At 37.0% G+C, this 26,497-nt stretch overlaps 2 protein-coding genes and 1 non-coding gene across 7 annotated transcripts; 2 read left to right on the plus strand and 1 right to left on the minus strand.

The window, feature by feature from the left end:
* Positions 1-5,185: 5,185 nt before the first annotated feature.
* Positions 5,186-8,677, plus strand: cxcl19 (chemokine (C-X-C motif) ligand 19). The gene is made up of 3 exons (XM_051114637.1): positions 5,186-5,312; positions 6,676-6,811; positions 8,244-8,677. The coding sequence occupies exons 1-3, from the start codon at positions 5,258-5,260 to the stop codon at positions 8,350-8,352; spliced, it is 300 nt and encodes a 99-aa protein (XP_050970594.1). The 5' UTR covers positions 5,186-5,257; the 3' UTR covers positions 8,353-8,677.
* Positions 8,678-12,918: 4,241 nt separating this feature from the next.
* Positions 12,919-21,682, plus strand: trmt10b (tRNA methyltransferase 10B). 5 transcript variants are annotated; one of them, XM_051116173.1, is made up of 10 exons: positions 12,919-12,990; positions 13,086-13,138; positions 13,242-13,379; positions 13,466-13,571; positions 17,479-17,606; positions 17,708-17,872; positions 18,383-18,461; positions 20,915-20,982; positions 21,071-21,194; positions 21,295-21,682. In XM_051116173.1, exons 3-10 carry the CDS (start codon positions 13,254-13,256, stop codon positions 21,429-21,431), a joined length of 933 nt encoding a protein of 310 aa, XP_050972130.1. In that variant the 5' UTR covers positions 12,919-12,990; positions 13,086-13,138; positions 13,242-13,253; the 3' UTR covers positions 21,432-21,682. The 5 variants fall into 5 exon arrangements, with proteins under 5 accessions (XP_050972130.1, XP_050972131.1, XP_050972129.1 ...); XM_051116174.1 differs by lacking the exon at positions 13,086-13,138 and having other exon boundaries at positions 12,920-13,020; XM_051116172.1 differs by having other exon boundaries at positions 12,943-13,379.
* A 3,949-nt stretch (positions 21,683-25,631) lies between these two features.
* Positions 25,632-25,844, minus strand: LOC127169040 (small nucleolar RNA U3). The gene has a single exon (XR_007828181.1). It is a non-coding gene; the product is annotated as a small nucleolar RNA U3 (small nucleolar RNA).
* Positions 25,845-26,497: the final 653 nt, after the last annotated feature.

Raw genomic sequence — 26,497 nt, forward strand, 5'->3', positions numbered from 1 at the left:
AGACAACCAACACTAAACTGAGACCAACTTATAAAGACAGGGTAATGATACACAGACAGGTGTGGGTGATTTACTAATGACTTGACGAGGACAGGAACTGGAAGGACCAAATATGGGCAACAGAGGGAGAAACCAACCATAGCCACAGAAAAAAAGAAGGGATGGACACAGGAAGTCTGTATAGGAGGAGGCTTCAGCAGAGGACGGATACCCGGGAGGAGGACGATGAACAGAGTCCAGGGCAGATCAGGCAGAGGGAGGAGCCAGGGAAGACACAGAAGGGACCCAGAGCAGGAGGAGACTGGCAAGACCCAGGCCGCAGCCATGATAGTACGCCGCGGCCATGACAGTAGCCCACGGCGGAGCCGACAGAGGGAGGAAAGACTGACAACTCCAGGGGGCTGACCGATGGAGACAGAGCAGGTGGAGGTGGACCCCGAGGTGGAGACGGAGAGCCAATGATCCTGGGCGACACTGAGGATCCAGAGGTCCGTGGGGGAGCTGGAGGGAGGGAGGAGCCCAACAGAGCCGGTGGGACGGAGCGACAAGGTGCAGTCGATTGACATTGGTGTCTCATTTTAGAGCAGTCACAATGGAAAGAAATCAGTTGAATCTGTATGTGGGTGTGTGTATGTGAACAATTTCAGATGTAACCCCCTTTTGTAATCATTAACATTTTCAAAAGTAACTAATTTAATTACATATTTTTTTCTCAGTAACTGTAACCAATTACAGTTACATTTATTTTGTAATTCAGTTACGTAATTCCGTTACATGTAACTAGTCACTTCCCAACACTGCATATTTGTACATGTTATGTCCTAGGGACAGAAATGGCACCCATTCTGTGGAATGGCCCATATATGTCCCTGACAGACTGAGTTAATGAATAATATGGTAACATGAACAGTTTGTAAAGTGCTTAAAATTGTTAATCAAGCTTTTTTTCAACAATATTTGAAAACGTAAAAAAAAAAAAAAAAAAAGACTGGGTGATGCGTCACGGTCGTGTAAGGAAGGCACAATACAAAGGCGAAAGGCGAAATACAACAACAAGTCTATAATATAATCCACAATAGGTAAATCCAGACATGAAGGGCAGGAAAACACACACCAACATAACATTGAGATCAGACAACCAACACTAAACCAAGACCAACTTATAAAGACAGGGTAATGATACACAGATAGGTGTGGGTGATTTACTAATGACTTGACAAGGACAGGAACTGGAAGGACCAAATATGGGCAACAGAGGGAGAAACCAACCATAGCCACAGAAAAAAAGAAGGGATGGACACAGGAAGTCTGTATAGGAGGAGGCTTCAACGGAGGATGGATACCCAGGAGGAGGACGATGAACAGAGTCCAGGGCGGATCAGGCGAAGGGAGGAGCCAGGGAAGACACAGAAGGGACCCAGAGCAGGAGGAGACTGGCAAGACCCAGGCCACGGCCATGATAGTAGCCCACGGCGGAGCCGACGGAGGGAGGAAAGACTGACAACTCCAGGGGGCTGACCGATGGAGACGGAGCAGGTGGAGGTGGAGACAGAGAGCCAATGATCCTGGGCGACACTGAGGATCCGGAGGTCCGCGGCAGAGCTGGAGGGAGGGAGGAGCCCAACGGAGCCGGTGGGACGGAGCGACAAGGTGCAGTCGATTGACATTGGTGTCTCATTTTAGAGCAGTCACAATGGAAAGAAATCAATTGAATCTGTATGTGTATGTGAACAAATTCAGATGTAACCCCCTTTGTAATCATTAACATTTTCAAAAGTAACTAATTTAATTACACATTTTCGTCACGATCATGTGTAAGGAAGGCACAATACAAAGGCGAAAGGCGAAATACAACAAGAAGTCTATAATATAATCAACAATAGGTAAATCCAGACATGAAAGGCAGGAAAACACACACCAACATAACACTGAGATCAGACAACCAACACTAAACTGAGATCAACTTATAAAGACAGGGTAAAGATACACAGACAGGTGTGGGTGATTTACTGACGGTAGAGACGAGGAATCTGGGAGCCGGGGTGGAGGTGTGGGTGATTTACTGACAGCGGAGACGAGGAAGCTGGGAGCCGGGGTGGAGCCGCTGGGTCAGAGGGCCGAGGCAGAGTCCAGGACTCAGAGGCTGGAGGTGGAGACGAGGAATCCTCCAGCCATGATGCAGATGGAGACTGGCAGACCCGTGGTGAGCCCACCACACAGATGGTGAGCTGAAGGTGAGCAGAGGGGCTGCCAGGAGACAGCGGTGGCAGAGCTGAGGCAGCAGGACTGATAGGAGGAGACAGGAGAGGGAGGGTGGGTGGGAAATCCAGGCAGGTAGATAGTCCAGGGCAGACCGTTAGTTCAGAGGAGGAAGGAGGAGGAGTCATGTCTTCATATACATCCCCATAGAAATCGGTCAAGTCCTGTTCCACGTTGCTTTTTTGTCCCCAGAGTCTTGCGCTTGCTCACCCTCAGCAGTGGTGTAGGGGTGGGGCTTTCCATAGCCCCCTCATGCTCCACAGTAATATCCACCATCACGGGCGCTGTAGCCGGCTCTTGCACCTGGTCGGAAGGGATAGGCTCAGGCTCCATGGCAATCCTTTGCACTGTCGCTCCCTTTGGCGATGGCTGTCACATCGGGCTCTGGCTCTCCATCCGCGGGGGGCTCGGGCTCATGCTTCGCGAGTCGGGGTGGTGGTTGGCTGGGCTCTGGGACATGCTGCCAGACGTCTGTGAGGTGTGGCTGGACGTTGATGTCACAGACTGCATCCGCTGTGAGTGTGGACCCCTATACCCACAGCGCAAAATTGATGTAATCCTTTAGGGTCCAGTGCGGATCTTCCCTGGGCATGACGAAGCGGATGTCATCCTCCAGACCACACCAAAATCCCTCCATTAGGCAGACGTCATGGCAGCTGGCAAGATGGCAAGCATCAAGGAACTCCTCCACATATTCCTCTATATGCTGTCCATTTTGGAAAATGAAAACCGTATATCCATCCAGAATTGTGTTGCCCCTCCTAGGGACAATGTTGATGGATGTCATGTCCATAAATGAAAAAGAAAAAAAACTGATAAAAAACAAAATGCAGGGAAACACACCGCTAAACTATTTTTGTGGTCCGATCTTCTGTCATGGTCCTGTGTAAGGAAGGCGAAATACAACGACAAGTCTTTAATATAATCCACAATAGGTATATCCAGACATGAAGGGCAGGAAAACACACACCAACATAACATTGAGATCGGACAACGAACACTAAACTGAGACCAACTTATAAAGACAGGGTAAAGATACACAGACAGGTGTGGGTGATTTACTAATGACTTGATGAGGACAGGAACAGGAAGGACCAAATATGGGCAACAGAGGGAGAAACCAACACAAACAGTCCAATGGGGTGTGACAATTTGTGACGTTTGTTAGCATTCAAAAGTACATTAACAAATAAACTTGTAATCATTGTATAATTTCTGTTAAAATCATAGATTAATTGTACATGATTGTATGAATTGCACATTTATTGGCATTTGTAAACATTAACTAATGATCCATTAAGCATTATATAATGTTTGTTAATGATTTAATTAGTTAATGAAGCTTTTAATCATAGTAAACCATCTGTCAAAATCATTTGAGGATTTTTAGTAACATCCTCAAATTTTTGAGTATAAAATACTCAAATCAGAGTAACACCATTGGTAAACATTTCAGTTTTCAAGAAATATTGATCAGTTAATCATTAGACAATGTTTTATAAGTACATTAAACATTAACATTTTATCTCATTTTTTTTAGCTATGTGAATATTAGCTTTTGGTCTGTTAAACATTATATTATGTTTGTTAATGACCTATTTATTATATATAGACAGATATTGTAGACGTTTATTGTTGTGTGTATTTTACTGAAGAAATGAATCAGCAGTCTGGGATGTTCCTGTCATGATTGAGGTCAGTGAATGTCACACTTTTGGCAGCACAACAGACTGTGCAAACAATTCATACACACAAACACACATACCCTGAGTTTATTGCTCTTTTATAGCTCTATACACTTTATATTTTCAGTAAGAGTGAGAATGGCCATTTGTAAATTCAATGGTTCTGGCTTCCGGGGTCATTCACTTCCAGCTATTTTTATTTGTACTAAACAGCTTGTTTTGCCACTTTATATTGCGTTTGTCTTACCATATTGTTTTAATGTATTGTCTTTATTATGAACACACTGGTTTGCAGTCCAAACAGTTTTATTGTTTACTGCACTTTGTTATTCTTCTCGTTATTGAACTACAGCAGCTAATGAACCAGACATCTTGCACGTTCACAGAAAACGACTTGCAATAAGAAATGAGGTGGATGAGAAAATTCTCAGTTAATATTAAACCACTGTGCCTCAAAAGTTTAAAATTATGCAGAAATAAATACCAAACACAAGCAAGCCAACAGCTGTCATCCTAAGAGTTTTAAAATTAATGCACAGTTCAGACGATTTAATTTGGGAAGAACTAGATCAGAAATGTTTGAGATTTTGGACTTTTAACTGCAAACTTTTAGATCTTGGCAAATCTGAACAATTATTCATGTGATACTGGGTTTTTGTGCTATCACTGAGAAACAGTCGGAGTATCAAATGTAAATACTATATTATAATAATATTTAATCTGTATCAGTTTATGAGTAATCAGATCAATAACTCATCAAAGATCTGCTAAATGCTTAAATGTAAAGTAATAAATATTAATCAAGTGACAAGTGCTAATATTAAGTTATTAACTGGGTTAATTAACATTTATATTACCATTTACATAACTATTTAGTATTTAAAATACATATAATTTTACATTTTATTCTAAATAATTATTTGATTAATGTTGCATATATTTGGGCTATTAAAAAATCCCATTGTGGTAAGCAGTCAAACCCAAATCATGCACTTGACGTATATCTTTTGGGTTAAAACAGTCTAGACTCCATGGGGATTTTGGACGTGGTAACCCAGCTTAACATGAGATGTGTCCAGATGACACACGGCTGATGAACATGTGAACAGATCCAAACCACATATTTACACATTAGCCTTCACAGGCAGTCACAAACACACACATAACGATTGGGGAAGTGAAAAAAAAATCACTACTTTGTAAATCACGAGGCCTTTGAAATCATAATATATAAAGCCATACAACAGTCCAAGTAACAGCATCAGATCTTCAGATTTTCTACACAGAAATCAACTGCAGAAGCTTCAGCAATCATGAACGCCTTCCTGATCTTAACCGTTATTGGAGCCAGCATCGTTCTGTCCGATGGTAAGATTCATGTTTACTATCTGCTTATTATATTTATAGCTCAAAATAGCCTTCTAGTAATTAGCTGATTTGGTAATACTGTACCTAATCGAAATCAATTCCACTGGCCATCAGTCAGTAGGACAAATATTCAATTTTTAATTTGTATTTATTTATTTTAACTGAGGCTGCATTTACACTGGCACAAAAAAATCTTAATTTTTGCTCACATCTTACCAGATCGGAATTTGTTGGACACGTGTAAATCTGTAAAATCTGGACGAGATCCGATTTTTTTCCGCTAAGCTACATTATATTTATCAGCAATGAAAACGGCGGTTTATTAAACCATCAACTTAACTTGTTGGCAAGATTCACACTCGCGATCTTTCTCTTTCTTTCTCTCCCTCGCGTTAAATTTATTTGAATAAATATCATCTTGGCGCTACCTTTAACGACCTGTAGATAAAATAACAAATGACCGTTAAATTGTCGTTATTTTCCCGTCTTTATCCGTTCGTTCATATTTTGTACTGCGAAACATCCATGCTGGGAAATAATAGCCCAATGGCCGCTAGACCTGAATTATATAAATAATTTTAATAGCATGGCTATTCAAAAGCGTTTGCTAGCGATCACTGACCATCACTTTGGGCGGGAATTAGCCTTTATTAGGGAATAGCTTACCAGTCGTGAGTGAATGTAAACAGGCGGGCCAAAAAATCGGATATGGTGAAAATATCGGATTTGTGAACTAGAATCGCAGTACAGTTATTTGAGTGGAATTTAATGTTATAAATCTATCAGTATAGTGGACGCGTGCATTTGTTGCTGACGTAAAGCAATCCGCCCTTTTTGCCGAATTTCGTACCCGCTTACCGGGACCGTGGGTAACTTCTAACAGGCTGATAAGAAACTAGTAACTATTTACTTTTTAATGTACAAATGTATCATTGAAATGTCTACAAATTTATCAAATTGGCCCAAGATAAGGTAATAAATAAATAAACAAATAACGGATTCACAGAGATCGTCCACTAGCGGCAGTGCTTCGGAGCACTGATATAAAACAAAAGACTCACAGTGCCTTGAAAGCAACCATTGCTACAGCGACTTTAAAACTGGTATTTCAAGGCAAAAAAATGTATTCAAATGCGTGTGACTCTCATGTGAGTGCATGTAGGTTGCATCATCTACATTTCAGCATCTTCTGTGGAACCGTGATGACCTTGCTTCAAATTTCCTTAAAACCTGTTGCACGCTAATACTTTACAAATCTCTGTTTGCACAAGACCATTAAATCATATGTCAGTTTAACAGTTGTGTAATTGCCGGACACACTTTTTTAGCCGACTTACGATTGTGTCATTCCTTTCACGATCAGGCGTGCAACCTCTCGGTGCGGGTTACAACAGCCGCTGCGTGTGTCTGAAACTGGAGTCACGTATCATCCCTCAGGAGAACCTGCGACGCGTGGTGATCCTGCCAAGAGGCCCGCACTGCAAGACTACTGAGGTGGTGTAAGTATTTCCTCAGACCAGTCACGTGTCTTTCTGTAGTTTCTGCCATCATAACTGAGAGGTGAATCAAAATTACGGTCATTATGAATATAAACGTCAGAGAATGTGTTTTTACTTTAGCCCACATTATTCACCTTATTTTTCAATGTGAAAGTAAGCTGTTTTCTGGTAATGTGTGAGATTCATTCTCACTGCCAACTCCAGGACCCCTTAGCGTCACTTTCAGAAGCACAGGGTACCCCTTTACTGTCATTTGTCGAAGTGCAGGGTCCTCAATTGATTTAAATAAGAAACCTTTAGGGTCAAGTCGCTGATGCGAAAGGCATTGGGAATTTTATTGTCATGATTTATTTGCCTGTTACATGTTTTATATTGTTCAGAAGTGGGCAGGTTTAGGGGTAAGGGTGGGGTTAGGTGCTACAAAATAAAAGTAGAAATTTATATAAAATGATTTCTGTTTTTGTAAATGCATGAAAACCATTAAATGTGATGAATAATGCAAACAACTAAAAGCAATGGAGGACCCTGTACGTCCAAAAGTGACACTAAAGGGGTACCCTGTCCATCAAAAAGTGACACCAAGGAGTCCTGACAAAGCGTCAATATGTGACGAGTTTGGAGTAAGAACGTGTTGGTTGGCACCATTGTGTTTATAATTAAACTGAACACATTAAAATAATATGGAAACACACACCAGTTTGCAATATCAAGCAGCAAAACAAGCTGTTTTGTACAGCTGAAAATAGCTGGAAGCAGATGAGACCGGACTCCACACATTAAATTTACAAATGGCTGTGTCCTCTCTTAAGGGAAACATAAGGTGCAATCGAAATCATTCTAATATGCTGATGCATTAAGCATTAATGAAATGCAGTAAGCATTTCTTATTATTATTGTTAATAAATACCACAGCTCTTTATCTTTTGATGCCGTCCGACTATTCTCAGTCCTTGCATGGGCCCATGGGAAGAATTATGAACATGAAGCCAATTGTATGTTCACAAACTTCTTCCAAGTTTATTCTCTCCCACAATTAGATTATATAGATCCATTGTCTGGGGGTGGCGTTACATATGTGCATCATACAAAACAAAAGATGTGCCATATAGAAGTAAAACAATTTTGGGAGAAGAAGTAGATAAGAAGGAGAAAGAAACAGGAAAACTCACAGTAATATTTGGCAGAGAGTGCAATATAATCTAACAATTACCAATGTTGAAAACAGTTGTGCTGCCTAATATTCATTTTTTCAGGATGAAAAAATTCGAAAGAACATAATTTATTAAAATGTAAATCTTTTGTACCATTATAAATGACACCTTTGCATAATTCAGTGCATCCTTGCTGAATAAAAGTATTCATACTTTTTAGTGATTTCAAACGTTTCAACGATATTGTACCTTCTACATATCATTTTTTTTTTATATTTCAGTGCTGGCTTGTCAAGTGGAGAGAGTATCTGTTTGAATCCCAGGACACCATGGGTTAAAAAACTCATTCTCTTCATTGAGAAAAAGGAGCGAGTGGCCAAAACAGAGTAGAGAATGTTTATGTTGTAACTAATATTTCTTTGATTCTCACTACTCACAGGATTCTCTAGAAGAGATTTAGCCCTTGTTTATACTAGTTTTACGGTCACTGACATCTTTTGTTTGTTTTTGAGTTTTGATTAAAACATTTGTCCTATTTCAAGATAAACTAAAATGTATCTGCTACACTACACATACCTTCTTGTACACTGAATGATTCATTGTCTTCATTTTATACTATCATAGTCTTTCATGTTGCTGTAATTGCAGTTTAATGAAAAAACGTGGAATGTATGGAAGATGTTTTGAAATAAATTTGTTTTTTTGTAAAAATCAATTATGCTCAGTTTCCTTGTAAATGAGTGACATTTTCACAAGAAAACATTTGCAGTTTTTCTTGTGTGCTACACTTCACAATGCAGCCCAGTCCAGATGGACTAAATCTGTTTTAATGAAAACATATTCAGTGTCCGCTTTCTGAAGAAATTCACTTGCCGTGTTGGGATTTTGTTAAGCACAATAACAGCAGACATGCCTCTGAGAAGGAAATTTCATAAACTAATATGAATACCAAAAATGTAGGATAAAACTGTCCACAGACACTACTGATAACAGACTTGCATCTTATCTGTACTTATTGCTCATGAGAAAGTAATGCTGATCATTTTGATTCATAGAAGCGGGAAGCAGTTGAGTCACAAAAATGATTTTCACGTTATCAGTTTGATTGCATTTGCATGTGAAGATAATAGTTCATTTGGCAGATATGAGTGTTTCCGCACACTGAAAAATGCAACCACATCCCACAGCGTCCCATTCACACAAAACTAAAATCAGATATGCTTTCTGTCAGCGTTGTTTGTTTATTCTATTACGTTTACATGTAGTCATTTAGCAAATGCTTTTTCCAAAGTGACTTACAAATGACGACAATAGAAGCAACTAGACAACAAGAAATACTGTTGTCAAGACCTCCTTGTCTGAATGGGTGACACTCATCTGATGCTGGTTTGTAGTTATGCTGGCTGGTGTGAATGAGGGGTTTTTTTTTTTTTTTTTTTTTTTATTTCAAACAATCAAACAGATAAAAACTTCCTTTGTCACGTTCAGACACTGGGATTTCTCAAGAAAGACACTTATCATAATTATCATAAATGTCTCTACAACTCAACAACCCTGTCTGGAATTTTTATGAGGGTTTGCACTGTAACGCATTGATGTTATAATCTCTTTATGATTATGAAGTACTTATGCTGTAGTTGCTCTTTGTCTTGTAAATCACTTTGGATCATAAGAGCTTCTGGTAAAATAATACACGTAAATGTGGAACTCATTCTGTAAATGCTACAATAAAATGCATAACAAGGTACAAATATAGCAAAAAGAATGTGTAAAATAGTTGTAAAAGTAATATACATATATATAAGAGAAAATAATATATATAACATATAAACATCAACACTATATATATATATATATATATATATATGAAGAGTTCAGATGCAAAAGCCTCTAAATCCATCTGACGTATTTCTTTCAAATGTGTGTGAGTGTGTTTTATTTTTTTACTTTTTACTAGACAGGTAGAAGTGAATATGCATGATTTAATGACCAGAAAACATTAAACATCGACTTTTGGATACTAAATTTGTTGCAGCGATTATGAAATTTGGTGAAAGACCAATATGATGCATGTTCATTTGCTGTGTTGATGTAGGCTAGTAATAATAATAATAATAAACATTTTAAAGATTTATTTTAGGCATTTTCTGGATAGGACAGTATAGTAGTGACAGGAAACTAAGTAGGGGAGAGAGAGAAAGAGAGAGAGGTGTGGGAAAGGTCCACGAGCCGGGATTCGAATTCAGGACACCCGGAGCGCAATAACGATGCAAAATCCAAAAGTAGATGCTCAAAAACAAATATATGAAATAGCACAAAAATAAAATAAGAATGTATATAAATTATATTATATAAAACCATACTGAATTTATTGACTGTTCTTGTAAAGGTGCAGTTGAGGTCAATTTTCAATTAATTATACATATACACTATTTTGCCAAAAGTATTCTCTCACCTGCCTTGACTAGCATATGAACTTAACTGACATCCCATTACTAATCCATTCAATATGACAGCGGTCCACCCTTTGCAGCTATAACAGCTTCAACTCTTCTGGGAAGACTGTCCACCAGATTGAGGAGTGTGTTTATGGGAATTTTTGACCATTCTTCCAGAAGCGCATTTGTGAGGTCACACACTGGTGTTGGACGAAAAGGCCTGGCTCTCAGTCTCCGCTTTTATTCATCCCAAAGGTGTTCTATCGGGTTGAGGTCAGGACTCTGTGCAGGCCAGTCAAGTTCATCCACACCAGACTCTGTCATCCATGTCTTTATGGACCTTGCTTTGTGCACTGGTGCACAGTCATGTTGGAAGAGGAATGGGCCAGCTCCAAACTGTTCCCACAAAGTTGGGAGCATGAAATTGTCCAAAATGTCTTGGTATGCTGAAGCATCCAGAGTTCCTTTCACTGGAACTAAGGGGCCAAGCCCATCTCCTGAAAAACAACCCCACACCATAATCCCCCCTCCACCAAACTTTACACTTGGCACAATGCAGTCAGACAAGTACCGTTCTCCTAGCAACTGTCAAACCCAGACTCGTCCATCAGATTGCCAAATGGAGAAGCGCGATTCGTCACTCCAGAGAATGCGTCTCCACTGCTCTAGAGTCCAGTGGCGGCGTGCTTTACACCACTGCATCCGACGCTTTGCATTGCACTTGGTGATGTATGGCTTGGATGCAGCTGCTCGGCCATGGAAACCCATTCCATGAAGCTCTCTGTGCACTGTTCTTGAGCTAATCTGAAGGCCGCATGAAGTTTGGAGGTCTGTAGCGATTGACTGTGCAGAAAGTTGGCGACCTCTTCGCACTATGCGCCTCAGCATCCGCTGACCCCGCTCCGTCAGTTTACGTGGCCTGCCACTTCGTGGCTGAGTTGCTGTCATTCCCAAACGCTTCCACGTTCTTATAATACAGCTGATAGTTGACTGTGGAATATTTAGGAGCGAGGAAATTTCACGACTGGACTTCTTTCACAAATGTTTGTAAAAACAGTCTGCATGCCTAGGTGCTTGATTTTATACACCTGTGGCCATGGAAGTGATTGGAACACCTGATTCCGATTATTATTATTGGATGGGTGAGCGAATATTTTTGGCAATATAGTGTATATGTATAACAGATATACTGTATTTGTGACCCTGGACTACAAAACCAGCCTTACGTAGCACGAGTATATTTGTAACAATAGCTAACAATACATTGTATGGGTCAAAATTATTGATTTTTCTTTTATGCCAAAAACCATTAGGAAATTAAGTAAAGATCATGTTCCATGAAGATATTTTGGAAATTTTCTACTGTAAATATATCAATTTTTTAGTAGTATGCAATAATATGCATTGCTAAGAACTTCCTTTGGACAAACTTAAAGGCAATTTTCTCAATATTTCCAGTTTCCAGATTTTCAAAAAGTTTTTTAAAAATAGGCATTAAAGTGCACTATCCAAATTTAAATTGTAATTCATGAACACTTTGGAATACACGTGTGAGGTTGGTCTCTTTTAAAGAAGACAGTCTTTAAAAATTTTCAAAATAATAAATTATTGATAAGTTATAGAAGTTTAAATTTACTAAAAAGAAAATGCACTGTACAATTTTTATTTTATTTTATATAAAATACATATTTTACATAACAGGTTTTACTCAAAATTTGATATGAAATTGAAGCCTCATGTCTAAATAGCTTATGTTCCAAATTTGAAGTTGACATGAAAAAAATTGAGGTTCCTGTGAAAGTTTGTTTAGGGCGTTATACCACAAACAGCCACCGGCTGCCATCCAAACTCTAACGACTTTTTTAAAATGCATTTTTATGTCACAAATGTCTAAATTTTTGACAATTTTACTTCTATCACAAAATACCACCAAATATAAAATCCTGAGACTTAGACCTTTCCAACAGTATGTTTTTTGTCAAGATTATTTATTTAGTGAGATTGATAAATTAATCATTTTCAAAAAACCTACCCTAATGACTGGTTTTGTGGTCCAGGGTCACATTTGTCATCTTCTATTAAATTGTACACAATCCCAAAGAAAATTCAGCAAAACAGTTGATGCGCAATAAAGTTTTTAATGCTTAATTTGAACATTCAGTTTACACCATGGTACAACACAATAATTAAGAAAAACAGCAATTAAGGAAAAAAGAAAACAAGAGCAACCAATACCACAGCAGAATAATTTTTGATAAATAAGGGATGGCCCACTTTACCTGAAAAGAAATTTGTCTGGAGTACATGACCTCAGATGATCTATTGGTATATATCTTGCAAGTAACATTTTATATGAACTGTATTCAAATTGAAATATTATAGCTGGGCCTTTTTACAAAAATAATAAAGAAAACATCTAGGTATCTAAATTATATGTTTTACGAAAAGTGTCCCATTTTGTCTGAGTTCACCCTATCAAAAGGATGTTCCAGAGCAATAGGTAGTACAGTAGCAGCGACAGCGTGGTAGTTACGTCATCGCAGTGCGCCCGAGCTGCAAGAGTTGTGGAGATTCACCTAACGGCTGTGCTGTTTGTGTCGTTTTATAAAAGCTTTTTGAGGTAGATGTATTTTTACATGTTTATAAATCTAAAGTATAACAGTTGTTCTTTGCTCCCTCTTTCAGTTTGTCGTCGGAGACGATCTTTATCAGCGTAACATCAAGCTTACTTTCAATTTGTCAGTATCCGTGGTCCCCATTTTATCGTGACACATTTATATTTGAAACATTTTGATGTGCTTTTCGGTGCTTTGTGGAGACTATTTAACTATCCCGCTTTAGACATAAAATCAAATGGAAGACAGCTGTTGTGCAGAAAGTACTGTGTCAAAAGTAAACGAAGCCGCAGATTTATTGGACTTCCTGGGTATTGATGTGGAGCTGGATCCCTTGTGTGGCCGAGAGGAAACCGCGTTCTCTGTAAGGCGACTTTAATCTTGACTGTGAGTCATAACACGGAAAGAAATTTGTTTCCCAGTATGTTGACTGTTTTACTGTTTCTGTAGAAAAATGTCATGCGCAAGCAGCGGAACTGGGAGAGGAGACTGGAGGCAAAAAAAAGCAAAAGAAAAGAGGAGAAAGAAAGAAAGAAGCTCAGCAGACAAAATAAAGGTAATCTGGTGTTTATTGCATGTTACCTGACTATCTTACAGTGAAGTACATGTCCCATTTGTATGCCTATATTGCAATTTTAAAGATAAAAATAACGAAATTCATGGTTTTGTGTTAAATTTTATTTGTGGTTATTTATTTTATTTAAATATATGTGACCCTGATCCACGAAACCAGTCTTAAGTAGCACGGGTATATTTGTAGCAATTGCCAAAAATACATTGTACGGGTCAAAATTATTGCATTTTTTTTTAATGCCAGAAATCATTAGGATATTAAGTAAAGATCATGTTCCATGAAAATATTTAGCAGATTTCCTACCATAAATATATCAGCTTAATTTTTGATTAGTAATAACTTTGATTATTTTGTACCCTCAGATTCCAGATTTTTAAATAGTTGTATCTCAAACAAATATTTTCATAATCATACATCAATGGAAAGCTACTTTATTCAGCTTTCAGATGATGTACAATTCTCAGTTTTGAAAAAACTGACCCTGTTTTTGTGGTCTGGGGTAATTCGTTTACTTCCAGAATAAAACATTCCTGATAATTTAATCAACCCCATGTCATCCAAGATGTTCATGTCTTTCTTAAAGGAGAAGTCCACTTCCAGAACAACAGTTTAGAAATAATTTACTCACCCCCTTGTCATCCAAGATGTTCATGTCTTTCTGTCTTCAGTTGTGAAGAAATTCTGGTTTTGAGGAAAGAATTTCAGGATTTTTCTCCATATAATGGACTTAATGGACATATAATGCAGCTTCAAAAGGGTTTTAAATGATCCCAGCTGAGGAAGAAGGGTCTTATCTAGCGAAACGATTGGTCGTTTTTTTCCGAAAAATAAAAATTTGTATACTTTTTAAGCACAAAAGCTCGTGTAGCACAGGCTCTGGGATGCGCGTCCACGATGCTACGAATTAGTAATGGGTCGTTCTTGAACAATTTGTTCATTTTGAACGAATCTTTAATGTGACTCGGGAAGAACGAGTCGTCTCAGGGAGTGATTCTTTCAGTTACGCATGCGCAACATCCTATTAGGTTCTGTACTGGAATTAGTTCACCTTTTTTGAGTCTTCGGGTTTTTTGAGTCGTTCGTTCATCTTATGGGGCTGTCACGTGATGAACGAACGACTTAAATCCAAAAGCTTGTCAGATAAGAGGTGAGTTGAGCTAATCATAGACTAAAGACCCAGGTAAACAATGAATTAATCTTTTCTGTTTCTTTTAGCATTACAGTTTTGTCTTGTTTGTAGTGGGATCACCGTTTGTGTAAGCAGCAAGGCAAGGCAAGTTTATTTATATAGCACATTTCATACACAAAGGTAATTCAAAGTGCTTTACATAACAGGAAGTAGAATAGTCATAAAAACAATAATAAAAACAATAATCACAAAAAATGAAGTAGAGTAATCATAAAAACAATGATCACAACAATAAAACAAAAAAAATAAAAACTTTTAAAATGATTAAAAATTGATATAAATTTAAAACAGTAAAAATAGAAAAGGATTATACATAATGCAATCAATTCGGATGTAGCACAGTGCTCATTCAGTAAATGCACAGCTAAACAGATGAGTTTTGAGTCTAGATTTAAATGTAGCTAATGTTTTAGCACATTTGATCTCTTCTGGAAGCTGATTCCAACTGTGGGCAGCATAATAGCTGAAAGTGGATTCCCCTTGTTTTGAGTGAACCCTTGGTATTTCTAACTGACTTGATCCTAATGATCTGAGTGGTCTGTTAGGTTTATATTCAGTGAGCATATCAGCAATGTATTTAGGTCTTAGCCATTGAGTGATTTATAAATGAGTAAAAGTACTTTAAAATCAATTCTTAATATATAACTGGAAGCCAGTGTAGGGACCTGAGGACTGGTGTGATATGCTCAGATTTTCTGGTTCTAGTCAGAATCCTGGCAGCAGTGTTCTGGATGAGCTGCAGCTGTCTAATGGTCTTCTTTGGAAGGCCAGTGAGGAGAGCATAACAATAGCCCACCCTGCTTGTGATAAAGGCATGAACAAGTTTCTCCAAGTCTTGCCTGGAAATTCTTGCAGTGTTTTTAAGATGACAGTATGTTGATTTAGTTACTGCTTCTGTCTACAGTAGATGTGTTAGGGAAGTAACGCGTAACATTTTACTTATGTTTTGTTAAAATGAACAAAATGACTCAAACGAAACTCAAAGGTCAGAGTCTGTAAAATGATCCAAACTTCCCGACTACGAATCATGTGTAAGTTCATTGTCTGTGTTCTCCAGTTAAAAAAGGTAGAGTATGGCAAAAAACTCCATCTTATTTTCTCCTACAACTTCAAAATGAAGTTGTACATTTTTGTTTGTAAACAGCGTTTGACTTGCAGTTTCTTAGTCTTTGTGTGTTTGCTTTGTAAACACTGGGTCTGTAGTTCCGCCTACGTTCCGCGTGACCTTTCAACGTGATTCAATAGTGCGTAGCGTGATAAACGAGCATTCCAGAGCCTGTGCTACACAAGCTTTTGTGCTTAAAAAGTATACAAATTTTTATTTTCCCAAAAAAAAAAATAAAAAAAATACTGATTGTTTCGCTAGATAAGACCCTTCTTCCTCGGCTGGGATCGTTTAGAGCCCTTTGAAGCTGCATTTAAACTACATTTTAGAAGTTCAAAATCGGGGCACCAATGAAGTCCATTATATGAAGAAAAATCCTGAAATGTTTTCCTCAAAAACCATAATTTCTTCACGACTGAAGACAGAAAGACATAAACATCTTGGATGACAAGGGGGTGAGTAAATTATTTGTGAATTGTTATTCTGGATGTGGACTTCTCCTTTAATTCATTCGAAAAGAAATAAAGGTTTTTGAGGAAAACATTCCAGGATTTTTCTTCATATAGTGGACTTCAGTGGGAGCCAATGAGTTGAAGGTCAAAAGTGCAGTTTCAGTGCAGCTTCAAAGGTCTCTACATGATCCCAGCTGAGGAATAAGGGTCTTATCTAATGAAACGATTGGTCATTTTCTGAAAGAGTTTAAAATTTTATATACTTTTTAACCACAAATGCTCATCTTGCACTAATTCGACCTCACACGTGAAATAGGCGGAAATACTTACCCGGTGTTTACAAAGAGAATGTGCGATGAAAGTAAAACACCCTTTACAAAAAAGGTAAAGCAACAAGTTGGAGGAGAAAATGAGATGGAGTTTTCTGCCGTAGCACTAACTGTGTGCATGTGCAAGCAGAGCTAGAGCAAAATGAGCATGAGTATTTTTAGAAAATGACTGATCATTTTGCTAGAGAAGACCCTTATTAGTCGGCTGGGATTGTGTAGAGACCTTTGAAGCTGCATTGAAACTGCAGTTATGACCTTCAACCCATTGACTCCCATTGAAGTCCACTATATGGAGAAAAATCCTGGAATGATTTCCTCAAAAAAATATATATATTTTTTTTTTTTCGACTGAAGAAAGAAATGAACATCTTGGATGACATGTAAATTATCATTCTGTAAGTGATCTAATCATTTAATGATGTTGCAGACTTCCTTGACAAATAATTGCTGTTCTTTAGAACTTGCTAATTATTAAAGAACCCTGGGGGGGGAACATGAAGCAACATCTGTTTTCCACATTGATGAAAATGTCTCTCAAGCAGCAAATCTGCATATTAGAATGATTTTTGAAGAATCATGTGACACTGAAGACTGAAGTAATAATGCTGAAAATTCAGCTTTGCATCAAAGGAATAAATGACATTTTAACATATATAACATATATTGTAATAATATTTTACTGTTTTTACTGTATTATAAAGTAAATGCATCCTTGGTGACCCCAAATGACTCCAAATTTTTGAACAGTGGTGTATATTGTATTACAATCTGGAAGCAAAACTGCTTTCCAACTGATTAGATGTCTATCTGGCAGGTGCGACTGAGCCGCAACTCAGTAAACGTGTCATTAAAGCGATTACCAAAGAGAGACTAGAGGAGGCCAGAGGAGCAGGACTGCGCCTGTGTGTTGATCTCAGCATGACTGACTGCCTTTCTCCCAAAGTGAGATTTACTAAACAAGCACAACATTATCTTCGGAAGTCTGGCAGGTTGATACCTGACCCTACTTGCTTGATAAACAGAGTGAGTTTTTATTTATTCAGTTTTTCTCACAGGAAATCAGCCGTCTTGCATGTCAGATCAGGCGCCTCTATGGATGCAACAAGAAAGCCTTACAGCCATTCCGCATTTTTCTGACGGAGTTAAGAGAGGACAGTCTGCTGTATAAAGAATGTGTCCGGATGAATGACGGCTTCACTAATTATTTGGTTAGCAAGAATTGTCTGAACTTGATTTTAAAGAGGTCATCGGATGCAAAGTTCACTTTTTAATGTTGTTTGAACATTAATGTGTGTTGGCAGTATATGTGCACATCTACCCTATAATGGTAAAAATCCATGCAGTGGTTTTTAATTAATCTGTAAAAATAATATTCCCTTTTTTCAAATCAAGCTATTCACAGAGGCCACTCCCACAGCAGTTGATTGACATGAGCATCTTACCTTAGACCCGCCTTACATCAGCTGTAACAGTCCGACCTCCATTGTTTCGATGCTGAAGCAGGGATGTAAGTTAGACAAGAATATTGACTGTTGGGGGTGTTTTTGAGAATTTTTAACCAAAGTATATTATAGAGTTTTCATTAAGATCCTAAAGAATCATATCAGCTTGTGGAAAATGGGCATCCGATCACCCCCTTAAAAACTTTTAAAAACAAAAACAGAATCATAGATATATACGGCAACTGATTTTGATTATTGTGTCTCTATATCTCATAGATTGATGTGACTGAGGAGAGCTGGTTTCATCTGTTTCCCTCTGAAGATGTGATATATTTAACCCCAGATGCAAGTGAAGGTTCATATCGCACCTATTCTATATTGCATTAAAGGAGAAGTCCACTTCCAAAACAAAGATTCACATGTAATGTACTTGCCCCCTTGTCATCCAAGATGTTCATGTCTTTCTTCAGTCGTAAAGAAATTATGTTTTTTGAGGAAAGCATTACAGGATTTTTCTCCATATAATGGACTGCTATGGTGCCCCGAGTTTGAATATCCAAAATGCAGTTTAAATGCGGCTTCAAACAATCCCAAATGCGGTTGTAAACGATCCCAGCTGAGGAAGAAGGGTCTTATCTGCCAAATAGTACAATTTATATACTTTTTATTCTCAAACACTCATCTTGTCTTGCTCTCCTTGAACTTTGTGTATTCTGGCTCAAGACAGTTAGAGTATGTAGAAAAACTCAGATCGTATTTTCTCAGTCAGCTTCAAAAATAATGTCAAAATCATTGTACATCGCTGCAGAAGTACTGACCCAGTCTTTACAAAGTGAACATGCAAAGAAGATCAAATGCCCTTAACAAAAAAGGTAAAACAGCGATATAGGGCGATTTTGAAGTTGAGGGAGAACATGAGATGGGAGTTTTTTCTCTATATAACACCATATCAGTCTGTTATATAGAGAAAAATGCTGAAATGTTTTCCTCCAAAAACATAATTTCTTTACAACTGAAGAAAGAAAGACTTGAACATCTTGGATGACAAGGGGGTGAGTACATTATATGGGAATCTTTGTTTTGGAAGTGGACTTCTCCTTTAAGAACTAAGAGTTAAAAGTAGGGATGCACCGAAATGAAAATTTTTGGCCGAAACCAAAAACCAAAACCGAGGAAACCAAGGCCGAAAACCGAAACACCAAAAGAAATTATGCCAATTATTAGTACCATTGCATTTATGGCTATGACTGTGTTCTAACCTTACTAAAATCAAGGCATTGCAATTGCATAAATTAATATTGTTTTAGAATATTGTTTTATTGTTTTAAATTTATAAAGTTTTAAAGAATAAATCAATTACAAAATATGAAAATATTTATTTAGCACATTGCAACAATGCACAATATAAAATAAAATGTTTAACTTAACCGCACTCATGTGTACATTAATAATGTACAGGCCTTCTGGCCTGCTGAAAGGTTGTAAAATTAAATATGTTCTCTCATAAAAACAAAGTGCATTTAAGTCAAGTGCATTTTAAATTTTCTCTGTAGTACTACAAGAAAGTGCATTCAGAACAAGTGCAACTGCTTAAAGATACAACATTTTCTCTGTAGGCCTACAACATAATAGTGTATCAACACAAAGACTGCCATAGCCCATATGTTAACTGTAGAACTTTAACAACAACAAATGCACCAAGAATTGCAGATGTGCAAAGTGGATAATAAATATTTAAACACTAGACAAGCCCATTCTACTTCTTGAGGTAAAGTGGCAGGTTTTTCTTGATGAAGAGTAGTTTCTCTGCTTTATCACAGTGAAGTCTGTTCCTCTTCTCATCGAGAACATGAGCTGCTGCACTGAAGAGTCTCTCGCTGTCAGTGCTTGTGCACGGAGCAGACAAGTACTCGCATGCCATCTTTGCCAGGTCAGGCAAGCGGCTGTGAATTTTTTTTTTTTTTTTTTTTTTTTTTTCTGCGCTCTGATCACCTTCTCCTGCGCTGTGCGCTGCTCCCTCTCCGTCTCCCCGCGGGTTCTCCGCATGCATCGCGGTCTGGATCATTTCTCGTGCGCGCTGCTTTATTTCCGCATCCAAGTAATGATCTTTATAACGCGGATCAAGTACAGTCGCGATGAAGTGCAGAGGATCCGAATAGATCTCAGTGAAACGTGTGCTGACAGACTCTAAGAGTGTACTTTTCATTGTTTTCACTCCGTGGTCCATCTCAACCTCACACCGCAGACACACTGCAGGCCGCGTTTTTTGTTTGCGTCATCACAATATACTGTTTCGGCCGTGTTGTTTCTGTGGTAAAAATCTTTCGGCCGAAAATGCACTTTTGGGCCATTGTCGGCCGGAAATTTTCGGTGGCCTAATATTCGGTGCATCCCTAGTTAAAAGTCAACATGAAATGAAAAATCACCCTATTTTCTTTTTATCGTGCACGGTCCTGGTTTTATTGTGTATGATTCATTGGTGCAAATGGTTTCAGTTGGCAAAAATGTTTGTGTTTGTGGCATTTTTATAAAAAAATTATTATATATATATATATATATATATATATATATATGTGTGTGTGTGTGTGTGTAAATTTTTTTAATCATTTTTATATAACTTTATTTCAGTTTTAGTAACTTTATCAAGCTCCAAATATTAATAAATCAGATGTGAAATTAAAACTGGTTGAGAGTTAAGGTTAAGTTGTAAAGTTAAGATAAAGTTTATATGAATCCTACAATAATTAACTTACTATGGTTTATTTCTTTCATTTTAGTTCTGCGTAAATGTTTCTGTTTCCCTTTTAGCTTTAGAGTATGTGGAGGAAGATAAAGTTTATATCCTTGGAGGTTTAGTGGATGAAACCATACAAAAGGTGAGACTCATACTTGTGTTTATGCCATAATTTATTAAAGATACATTAATGAGAGATTTTATAGTGATTTTATGCCGTATTCTTTAAGAAAATAAGCTACACGAGGGCGAAAGAGCTCGGCATTCGCACGGCGCGGCTGCCGATTGACGAGTACATGGTAAAGAGACCAAACCCCAAAAACTTCCACTCCAAAATCCTAGCCATCAACCAAGGTGATGAATTATTCTGACTCAGATTTAACATACCGCAACCATACTCCTCCTCATCCTGTAGTGAAACTGAGTGTGTTATAAGCATTTTTTGTTGTTTCAGTGTTTGAAATACTGCTGACTTTTCGTGACACTAAAGATTGGATTAAAGCGCTTACCGCTGGAATACCTCCAGGAAAAGGTTACATGGTGGCATCAGCAGTGTCTACAGACATAATAAACCCTCCAGAGGAGCTGTAGACATTCCCAGAGTTTATAAGGCCTTGAGCCTATGACAGTGTTTTAAAATCATCTATATTAGATAACTTTGTCTGACTGAAGTAACTTGAATTAGTAATATTCAAAATGCTTTACTGCAACTTTTGTATTACGTTTTATTTTGAAATGCTGTAATTCTGTTATCTCAGGAAAAGTATCTGCACAAACAGTCAAAATACTGAACTGATGGATATCTTGTCAGCATTAAAGCCATTGGATAACTAATATTTACACTACAATGTCTCTACCCCCTTTTTTACTGTATTAATGTTTTTTATGTGACAAGGACAATGCTAACAAACAACTGATATGGTGCCCCGATTTTGAACTTCAAAAATGCAGTGTAAATGTGGCTTCAAACGATCCCAAATTTTTAATTGTTTTACCTTTTTTGTTAAGGGTGTTTGATCTCCTTTGCATGTTCACTTTGCAAAAGGTGGGTCGGTACTTCTGCGGTGATGTAGGATGATTTTGAAATGATTTTTGAAGTTGAGGGAGAAAATACAATTGGAGTTTTTCGACATACTATGACTATCTTGAGCCAGAATACACAGAGTTCAGGGAGAGCAAGACAAGACAAGCGTTTAAGATTAAAAAGTATTTAAACTGTATTTTTTTTTTTTTTTTTTTTTTTTTTTTTTATGAAAATAACCAATCGTTTCATTAGATAAGACCCTTCTTCCTCAGCTGGGATCGTTTGAAGCGGCATTTAAACTGCATTTTGGAAGTTCAAGATCAGGGCACCATATCAGTCCATTATATGGAGAAAAATGCTGAAATGTTTTCCTCAAAAAACACTTATTTTTTATGACTGAAGAAAGACATGAACATCTTGGATGACAAGGGGGTGATTACATTATCTGTGAATTGTTGTTCTGGAAGTGGACTTCTCCTTTAATCTTTGTCAAAAAATGCTGTTTTTTAATGTCAGATATATAGGCAGTTATATATATATATATATATATATATATATATATATATATATATATATATATATATATATATATATAGGGTACAACGGGGCTAACGGCGCCTTTGATAAACCACTACATGGCAGAAAAAAAACGTGGCGTAGCACTTTCCAAAACATCCGCTTTTCAAGATAGACGTGCAAATTAGCCTGACCTTTGACACGATCGCGGGCAGCAGCGCAAAGTTGCTTCTGTGCTTTAATGTACATTTAAGTAGCAAATGAGAATCGGTAAAATTCTTGAATATATCTAGAGACAAAGGTCTACTCAATGATTTTCAGTTTTGTTTAAGATAATTAAAGCAGCCTTTTTTAAATAATGAAAGAATATGTATGGTATGGTATTTGGGGTAAAAAGCTCACCTGCTATTGGGGCTAAAAGGCACAATAATTAACATGATATTTAATAGAAGGCTGACTTTTCCATTTGTTGACATGACATTGTTAGATTCAGATGGTCATATATTATGTTGGGTGTCCATCTTAGTGATAATCACCATGTTTATAATGAAACCATCATATTTAAAAACGTACTATTATTATCATATCATATATAATATATAATTTGTTGTTACTACTGTAAATCTATATTAAGTTACTGTGAGATCTCATTCAGTGCTTTCAGAATCTACATTTTAAAATAAGTTTATGTATTTTAAAATGTTTTATAGTAATATATTTTAATAAAAGTATATTTATTGAATAAAAATTATCAAAATAAGCAGAAAATAGTACAAACTTTGTTAAAGTGATTGTTTTGATCAAGTATTTTTAAACAAAATTAATGACTTGTATGATTTATTTTCACACTAAATTTGTTACTCCATAAATGTTCAATACAAACCTATGTATTTTTCTGCAATCATACACTTTGGCCGCAGTAAAAAAAGGACATTTTTTTCTTAGGGTGTGCCTTTAGCTCTGTTGTACCCTATATATATAATTTACTTGAGTACATTAAGAACATTAAATTAGGCCTGTATCTTTGTAATAGCCATTCTTGACTAAAACCGTGTTTTGGTCAGTACTTGAGCATTAGCGCAGCCTATCGGCTGATATTTATAACTGCACAATATATCGTTTTCTGGAACCTTAACCAAAGCCTGTTGTAAATCATTCTTATTTAAAGTAGTAGTTCACTCAGAAATTTAATTTTCTGAAAATGTACGCACCTTCAGGCTGTCCAAGATGTGGATGAGTTTGTTTCTTCATGAAAGCAGAGTTGGAGAAATGTAACATTGTATGCTTTGTTGGATCCTCTGCAGTGAATGGGTGCGCCAGAATCCAAACAGCTGATAAAAACATCACAATAATTCACAAGTAACCCACACCTCTCCAAACCATCAATTAACATCTTGTGAAACCCAACGTTGCATGTTTGTAAGAAACAAATCCATCATTAAGATGTGTTTAACTTCAAACTGTTGTGAATTTTCAGCAAATGTTCATTTTGGGTGAACTATTTAAACATCTGGACTCATGTATCCCTTCAAAATGAAGGTCTTATAACATATACTGTGATTTAAAAAAAAAAAAAAAAAAAAAAAAAAAAAAGGAGTAGTGAACACATGCCCAAGATATTCATGTATGATACTTCCCAATGAAAACTACTGGTTTGCCACCTAAAAGGATTGTGTGCATTTAGAATCATTTTTGTCTAATGGTTTTTAAAAGCATAAATTAACAGTTTATACAATTGTACCTAAATGTATGTTGTCAAACAGATTTATCTAAAAATCCAAGGTGAAAATAGATCTGGTGAACCCATGAACAAGTGTCTAATTAGTTTTAACTGACTTCAGATCAGTTTTATAATGCAAGTTCATTTTTTCACTAATTAAATTGTACTACTTAATGTGTATAATTCATTAAGGAGAATGATAATTAATCTCTTCTGATTGGCCTAGTTTACTAATCCCTGTCTAAGAACACGCAAAGCAAACTTAAACACATTTTTATAGAATCTTCATGTTTAATGGGATTTAATTATTTCAGATAACAATAGACGTTGAGTCTATGGAGTATAGACGTCAAAGTGACGTCACTTGCAGTTGCGTGCACATAGTGGTTGCAAAAAAAACAAAAAAAAACACTGATAACAAGTGGAGGCAAACGCCTAAAATCCATGGAATACAATAAAAAAATATTTTGTGCCTTTTGATGTGAAAATCGGAATGCAAATAATTTTTTTTATAGAATACTGTAGTCAAAGACGCCATTTGAAACTAAACGCAGACATTTAAACGGACATACTATGGTTGAAAACTATGATTGCTGTACTTTTAAAGCATAAATTTGATTTAAACAATAGGTCTATATAATATTCACATATGCTGTTTATAGGGGACGTATTGTATTAGCCCTACAGTTACAGCATGAAATATTATTTAAACCTATTACTATTAACATTTTTACATAACATTTTTTTTTTTTTTTATCTCACATTCTGACTTTTGTTCCTCATAAGTGCAAGTTTAATGCGGACTTTATAACTCGATTTAACAAAACTAGTGAGTTTGTTCATTCTGAGGGGGAAAAAAGCCAGAAGTGTGGGATATAAACTCTGAGAGAGAATGACGAGTTGCGTTTCCTCTGGAGTTGTGGGATATAATATCGTAATTGCGAAAATAAAGTTTAAATTTTGAAATATAAAGTCAGATTAAACCTTTTTTTATTCTTTTATTCCATAGCTCCATAGACTGCCACTTTAACCGCCTGCAAAAAAACCTCATCCCTGTTTCGGATCTGTAAGACTGTCCCACTATATAACGTCAGTTTCGTTGAATAACAGTGCTTATCGCTGGGTGACAAGCTCTTTTAATAAAATCGCGAATAACATTCTGAAAACGACATCTTGTCAGTATAATCTACACAATACATCTACAATCTACGAACTCTCCCAGGTTTTCTGCAACCCTGCTGCGCGCGTATCCCGAATGTTTACAAATAGATATTTGGTCTATAGAAATACTACACCACTATTTTCAACTCTAGGAGTTTTTAATTGTAATTACGCAACTTCAACCAACAGGTGGCGCTAAAGTGTAGTATTTTCAGTGCTTCACAAACACTATCTTATTTGGAACCTATTATTTATATTATCAACTCACAAATAAAAAAAAAAATGAAGTACTCCAATAAAATGATTACATATTTTTTTACACTCACTATAAGCTCAAAAAACCCTTTATTTTCAACAATGAAATAACAGAACCACTCTGACCATGCACTTCTCCTCATAGATTCGAAGAGAACCAATGAACGTTCATCAATGATAGACAACCGTGACGAAATCACAGACCACTATCCGATTCACGCTCAGAGAAGTGCACTATCACTCATCATCGTGGTTTGGGAGACGCAACACTTTCGAAACACATTTCCTAGTCAAGAACTATAGAAATGATCCCTGAAAGTATAGTCTTAACTTCACAAACCTCTCAGCGGGCACCCCATCAAAGTGAACAGGAGGCTCAATGACGGTAGTGAACGATGACGTCACCGCTGCGACTTTAGTCCGATGATAAAAACAACGCGCCACACTTATCGTTTTAGACGGCCGTATCCATATATATATTTAAAAAAAAAAAAGCAAGACCACAACCCATACTTAACGACTACACACATTCAATGTATAATGATATAAATGGATTTATGTGATAAAATCCTCAAAGTTAAACCTGACTTCAGTATTGTCCGATGAAGCAGCGGTGACTTAAACTTAATGTAGTGAATTCCGTCAACCCTTCACTTTTTGTGGCAATACATTCACTACTATATGTTTAAGCACTTTGTATCTGATTTAAATGTTATTTTGTTCAATAAAGAATGTAAAACATAAAACTTAAGTTGCACATAATGCCATTACCCACAATCCTCCTCGGTGTCAACCTTCCTTTTCGTGGTGAGCAGGCTTTATTTGTCATGTGTGTTAAACTAAGTACGTTAAGGTTAATAAGTCTACATTTGAAAAGTGTAATACATATGAGTATATCTAAATTTTAAAGCAAACATATAAATATTTTATGCATGTGTTGGTGCTTCAGATAACAAAGTCCTGTCATGCAACACGACTTCA

This window comes from Labeo rohita, chromosome 7, assembly GCF_022985175.1.
Source record: "Labeo rohita strain BAU-BD-2019 chromosome 7, IGBB_LRoh.1.0, whole genome shotgun sequence".
NCBI classification, from domain to species: Eukaryota; Metazoa; Chordata; class Actinopteri; order Cypriniformes; family Cyprinidae; genus Labeo; species Labeo rohita.